Source organism: Trichomycterus rosablanca, chromosome 1, assembly GCF_030014385.1.
Source record: "Trichomycterus rosablanca isolate fTriRos1 chromosome 1, fTriRos1.hap1, whole genome shotgun sequence".
Taxonomy (NCBI): domain Eukaryota; kingdom Metazoa; phylum Chordata; class Actinopteri; order Siluriformes; family Trichomycteridae; genus Trichomycterus; species Trichomycterus rosablanca.
This window is the reverse complement of record NC_085988.1, coordinates 72,088,215-72,095,383: the sequence shown is the minus strand read 5'-3', so window position 1 is coordinate 72,095,383 and position 7,169 is coordinate 72,088,215. Positions and strand designations below refer to the sequence as shown.

At 41.5% G+C, this 7,169-nt stretch overlaps 1 protein-coding gene across 1 annotated transcript in view; it reads right to left on the bottom strand.

Moving 5' to 3' along the window:
- Window positions 1-856: 856 nt before the first annotated feature.
- pparaa (peroxisome proliferator-activated receptor alpha a) overlaps window positions 857-7,169 on the bottom strand; it is a 33,904-nt gene continuing 27,591 nt past the window's right edge. The window contains 2 exon segments of the mRNA XM_062996031.1: window positions 857-1,200; window positions 5,720-6,188. Coding sequence (XP_062852101.1) covers window positions 956-1,200; window positions 5,720-6,188 — 714 coding nt within the window. The 3' untranslated portion in view covers window positions 857-955.

Sequence of the window (7,169 nt, the reverse complement as noted above, 5' to 3'; positions counted from 1 at the left end):
GTGTCTACAAACAGACGATTGGCTATGTCTGAGGGGGAAAAGCTGAGACCCTGCGATGGATTAACATCCTGTCCAGGGTCATGTTCTGCACTGAGCCCAGTGATTTGGCCATGACCCTGACCAGGATAAAGTAGTGGTAAAACTCTTGCTCAAGTAATTATTTGGATTAGTACTTTTATTCAAGTGAAATGTTTAAAAAGTAACAGTATTACGTTACTAAGTAACAATTTCTGTCACTCTTTACACCTTTGCATGAAAGATATCATTTTTGACATGGTGGTGGTGTGTTAGTGTGTGTTGTGCTGGTATGAGTGGATCAGACACAGCAGTGCTGCTGGAGTTTTTAAATACCGTGTCCACTCACTGTCCACTTTATTAGACACTCCTACCTAGTTGGTCCACCTTGTAGATGTAAAGTCAGAGACGATCACTCATCTATTGCTGCTGTTTGAGTTGGTCATCTTCGAGACCTTCATCAGTGGTCACAGGACGCTGCCCACAGGGCGCTGTTGGCTGGATATTTTTGGTTGGTGGACTACTCACAGTCCAGCAGTGACAGTGAGGTGTTTAAAAACTCTGTCAGCATTGCTGTGTCTTAACAAAGCATGCAGAGAAACAGATGGACTACAGTCAGTAATTGTAGAACTACAAAGTGATTCTATATGGTAAGTGGAGCTGATAAAATGGACAGTGAGTGTAGAAACAAGGAGGTGGTTTTAATGTTATGGCTGATCAGTGTATGATAGCTTAGAGTTCACTCAAACCATTTGTTTGGCTTTGGCTTCATATCCCTGCAAATTAAAAAGCACTTGTACAGTAGACTACTGGTCCTGAGAAATTGCACAACTAAGCCATATTTATAATGCTTTGAGTTTTAATATCAGACCTTCAGTTAGTCAAAGCAGGTTAATACAGTAATCATTGGCCACCTCAGAATCTGCTACCAGTTTGAAGGTCAGTACATATCCTTGTAAATTTCCTGCAGAAGTGGATGTAGACAGGTGTCCTGTGTCGTCTCAATGGCCTGGACCAACTGAGCATGTTCTGTTACAAGCTGCCGAAGGTCAGCTAGCTTCTGCAGGAGTTTAGGGAAGAGGAAGGCATTGTCGGGATGGTTGGTCTGCAGATGGAGCCGTAGAGCGTGAATGATATTTTCCTGAATGCGCTCCACCTGTGAAACATTTCCCAGTCCCGGTCGGTCTGTTGGAATTGAAATAAAGAAATGGACATTAATTTAGATTACATAAAGTTAAAGCATTGTTTGTGTGGGTTGTGCTAAAAAAGCAAAGAAGGAATCCACAAAAAAAAGAACAATTCTGTAATACACTGTGGTTTGCAGCCTTGGCTATACAAAGCTGAAGCTGAATGAAGCTGAACTTAAAATGACACTAACTGTTTGAAATGCCAAATCCAGGAAAAACACTATACAAGTACATTATCTGGCTAAAAATGTGCTTGTTGGACATTATATTCCAAAACCATGGGCATTTAGCAAAGCCCTACCTAGCCGTTTCTCATGAAATATGTAATCTGCTGTAAAATTAAAAAATTAAGGTTTGTGTTTAGCAATGTAACATTTGTTATTAGGGAAGCATATGAAATAAATGGATGGATGGATGGATGGATGGATGGATAGATGGATAGATGGATAGATGGATAGATGGATAGATAGATAGATAGATAGATAGATAGATAGATAGATAGATAGATAGATAGATAGATAGATAGAAAAAAGAACTAATACAAGTGTACAATGTGCATGTATACAATACACAAAATACAAGAAAATGCAAAAGATGTGCAATTGTGTGTCCGATATACAAATACAGTGTATCACAAAAGTGAGTACACCCCTCACATTTCTGCAAATATTTTATTATATCTTTTCATGGGACAACACTATAGACATGAAACTTGGATATAACTTAGAGTAGTCAGTGTACAGCTTGTATAGCAGTGTAGATTTACTGTCTTCTGAAAATAACTCAACACACAGCCATTAATGTCTAAATAGCTGGCAACATAAGTGAGTACACCCCACAGTGAACATGTCCAAATTGTGCCCAAAGTGTCAATATTTTGTGTGACCACCATTATTATCCAGCACTGCCTTAACCCTCCTGGGCATGGAATTCACCAGAGCTGCACAGGTTGCTACTGGAATCCTCTTCCACTCCTCCATGATGACATCACGGAGCTGGTGGATGTTAGACACCTTGAACTCCTCCACCTTCCACTTGAGGATGCGCCACAGGTGCTCAATTGGGTTTAGTCCATCACCTTTACCTTCAGCTTCCTCAGCAAGGCAGTTGTCATATTGGAGGTTGTGTTTGGGGTCGTTATCCTGTTGGAAAGGCCCAGTTTTCGAAGGGAGGGGATCATGCTCTGTTTCAGAATGTCACAGCACATGTTGGAATTCATGTTTCCCTCAATGAACTGCAGCTCCCCAGTGCCAGCAACACTCATGCAGCCCAAGACCATGATGCTACCACCACCATGCTTGACTGTAGGCAAGATACAGCTGTCTTGGTACTTCTCACCAGGGCGCCGCCACACATGCTGGACACCATCTGAGCCAAACAAGTTTATCTTGGTCTTGTCAGACCACAGGGCATTCCCGTAATCCATGTTCTTGGACTGCTTGTCTTCAGCAAACTGTTTGCTGGCTTTCTTGTGCGTCAGCTTCCTTCTGGGATGACAACCATGCAGACCGAGTTGATGCAGTGTGCGGCGTATGGTCTGAGCACTGACAGGCTGACCTCCCACGTCTTCAACCTCTGCAGCAATGCTGGCAGCACTCATGTGTCTATTTTTTAAAGCCAACCTCTGGATATGACGCCGAACACGTGGACTCAACTTCTTTGGTCGACCCTGGCGAAGCCTGTTCCGAGTGGAACCTGTCCTGGAAAACCACTGTATGACCTTGGCCACCATGCTGTAGCTCAGTTTCAGGGTGTTAGCAATCTTCTTATAGCCCAGGCCATCTTTGTGGAGAGCAACAATTCTATTTCTCACATCCTCAGAGAGTTCTTTGCCATGAGGTGCCATGTTGAATATCCAGTGGCCAGTATGAGAGAATTGTACCCAAAACACCAAATTTAACAGCCCTGCTCCCAATTTACACCTGGGACCTTGACACATGACACCAGGGAGGGACAACGACACATTTGGGCACAATTTGGACATGTTCACTGTGGGGTGTACTCACTTATGTTGCCAGCTATTTAGACATTAATGGCTGTGTGTTGAGTTATTTTCAGAAGACAGTAAATCTACACTGCTATACAAGCTGTACACTGACTACTCTAAGTTATATCCAAGTTTCATGTCTATAGTGTTGTCCCATGAAAAGATATAATGAAATATTTGCAGAAATGTGAGGGGTGTACTCACTTTTGTGATACACTGTATATGTATTACCCATACACATTATGATAATATATATACTGTATATATATATATATATATATATATATATATATATATATATATATATATATATACATATATACAGTATATATATATATATGTACAGTGTATCACAAAAGTGAGTACACCCCTCACATTTCTGCAGATATTTAAGTATATCTTTTCATGGGACAACACTGACAAAATGACACTTTGACACAATGAAAAGTAGTCTGTGTGCAGCTTATATAACAGTGTAAATTTATTCTTCCCTCAAAATAACTCAATATACAGCCATTAATGTCTAAACCACCGGCAACAAAAGTGAGTACACCCCTTAGTGAAAGTTCCTGAAGTGTTAATATTTTTTGTGGCCACCACTATTTCCCAGAACTGCCTTAACTCTCCTGGGCATGGAGTTTACCAGAGCTTCACAGGTTGCCACTGTAATGCTTTTCCACTCCTCCATGACGACATCACGGAGCTGGCGGATATTCGAGACTTTGCGCTCCTCCACCTTCGCTTGAGGATGCCCCAAAGATGTTCTATTGGGTTTAGGTCTGGAGACATGCTTGGCCAGTCCATCACCTTTACCCTCAGCCTCTTCAATAAAGCAGTGGTCGTCTTAGAGGTGTGTTTGGGGTCATTATCACGCTGGAACACTGCCCTGCGACACAGTTTCCGGAGGGAGGGGATCATGCTCTGCTTCAGTATTTCACAGTACATATTGGAGTTCATGTGTCCCTCAATGAAATGTAACTCCCCAACACCTGCTGCACTCATGCAGCCCCAGACCATGGCATTCCCACCACCATGCTTGACTGTAGGCATGACACACTTATCTTTGTACTCCTCACCTGATTGCCGCCACACATGCTTGAGACCATCTGAACCAAACAAATTAATCTTGGTCTCATCAGACCATAGGACATGGTTCCAGTAATCCATGTCCTTTGTTGACATGTCTTCAGCAAACTGTTTGCGGGCTTTCTTGTGTAGAGACTTCAGAAGAGGCTTCCTTTTGGGGTGACAGCCATGCAGACCAATTTGATGTAGTGTGCGGCGTATGGTCTGAGCACTGACAGGCTGACCCCCCACCTTTTCAATCTCTGCAGCAATGCTGACAGCACTCCTGCGCCTATCTTTCAAAGACAGCAGTTGAATGTGACGCTGAGCACGTGCACTCAGCTTCTTTGGACGACCAACGCGAGGTCTGTTCTGAGTGGACCCTGCTCTTTTAAAATGCTGGATGATCTTGGCCACTGTGCTGCAGCTCAGTTTCAGGGTGTTGGCAATCTTCTTGTAGCCTTGGCCATCTTCATGTAGCGCAACAATTCGTCTTTTAAGATCCTCAGAGAGTTCTTTGCCATGAGGTGCCATGTTGGAACTTTCAGTGACCAGTATGAGAGAGTGTGAGAGCTGTACTACTAAATTGAACACACCTGCTCCCTATGCACACCTGAGACCTAGTAACACTAACGAGTCACATGACATTTTGGAGGGAAAATGACAAGCAGTGCTCAATTTGGACATTTAGGGGTGTAGTCTCTTAGGGGTGTACTCACTTTTGTTGCCGGTGGTTTAGACATTAATGGCTGTATATTGAGTTATTTTGAGGGAAGAATAAATTTACACTGTTATATAAGCTGCACACAGACTACTTTTCATTGTGTCAAAGTGTCATTTTGTCAGTGTTGTCCCATGAAAAGATATACTTAAATATCTGCAGAAATGTGAGGGGTGTACTCACTTTTGTGATACACTGTATATATATATATATATATATATATATATATATAGGTATGAATGAATATATGTAGTAGAAGCAGTAGTATGGATTATAATAAATATACATGTAATTATAAATATAAAAGATAGAAATGTTGAATTATATGTAGGTTTGACATGATGGTATGAGTGTCAGTGTGCATGAGTTGAAGTCAAAGTCCAATTCATGAGGCACAATATGCAATATGCGGCAGTCCTAGCAATTATATAGCAATAAAGTTAGTGTAACAGACTTTTCTGTGGTGAAGTGTGCTGATAATACGTATTGAGGGCATTTTGTCCCTTTGGGGATTCCATAGTCAATGTAAAAATGTGCTTCTCAACACACGTGATCATCTCTCTGTAGTCTGTGCTGCACCTCAAAAGAACAAGCCGGTAAAGTATTTTCTTGTAAATATAGTAGAGCCCTAGCATTTAGACAGAGTTCCTTCAGCCAAACAACTACAAAAGGCTTTAAAAATATTATCGGGTGAATTGGCCTTTACCCTATAAACTGAGTGTAACGTGTCTTTCAGTGTCTTACCTCCACAGCAGATGATAGCTGCTACGAACAGTGCAAGGTCGCTGTCATCCAGCTCAAAAGCATTAAATCGCATGGCAAACTGGAACTTGGACTCTATCATTTCACTGAAGGGCCTGCGAAGGCTCTTAAAGAACTCTCGGGTGATGAAGCACACACCCTGTGCCACCAACAGTCCATCCTTGTTCATGCAAGAGGCCAGCAAGGCAAAAAATGCCTCGTGGACGCCATACTTCAACAATGTCACCTGATCGTTCAGGTCGAGGCTGGCGAACCCGGGCACAGTCTTGGCAAATTCTGTAAGCTGCGTGACCATCTCCACTGTGGTGTACTGACAGCAGTGGAAGAGTCTGTCTTCGATCTCTTGTGTCTGCACTGCAAGTGCAAAGTCGTCTGTGCTTTCTCCCAACAGCTGAGTGACTAGTATATGCTGTGCTTGCTGTAGAGTGTCCAGGTCATGGATGACAATTGGCTGTTGAAGGAGAGGAATTAAGAGAGGTGAAACAACATGCAAGGATTGATTACCAGACCAGGCTGTTTTGTCCCACCACCAAGAATCTCAGCTTTTAACTGTACTGAAAATATGTGACATTTTAATAATCTATACATAAGGCTACAGATTTATGATGTGAATTTGAACTAAATACATGCAGCTCAAAAAAGTAATAATTCCTTCATTGTCTGGTTTACCACCGCTTTATCCTATTCAGGGTAGTGGTGGGACCGATTCACTGGGCGAACAGCGAAAAACACACTGGACACATTTATTACACACAGTCTATCACAAGGGGACTTTGGTTCTGGGAGTGGTGTTGGGTTTAAAAGGCGTTGAGTTTTAAGGTATTTTTTCCCATAAGGATGTATGGAAAACCTGTTAATGCATTCCATGGTCCCATTAAACTGCATATATTGTAGGCTAATGTAAAATAATAAAAACACTGAAATACAATTTAAAAAAAGTTAAAAATCTATAAAAAAACAATAAAACCTTCAGTGTATAAAGAATACCTGCACTTTACCTTTACTTTATTGTTTTCTTATGCTTCTTAATTAGTAGAGAGGACTTATGAGCAGTTATAATTGAGTTTTAGTGTTTCCATGTTGTTCTTTTAATAAATTAAGTCACATTAAACTTTATTTTAACGATAAGTGTTTCAGACTCTCTGGAAGAAGCTGATTCTCACAATTTCTCAGAACCTCGAGCTGTAACACTAGTTTAAAAGTGAAACAGTGAGGAAAATCCAGATAAACACAGATACATGTGCAGCTTTCAGAGTGGATTTGACTGTTATTGCAGATGCAAATGCAGATTCGTCTCATATATCGCACTTTGATGACGTTTTACCGCACTGCTCAAGCCGAGCGCTGAACAAAGCAGCAGTCGCACAAACTTGAGTTTAAGGGAAACGTTGAGTTTAAGGGTACAAATTTCTTGACAAAGGGTGTTGAGTTT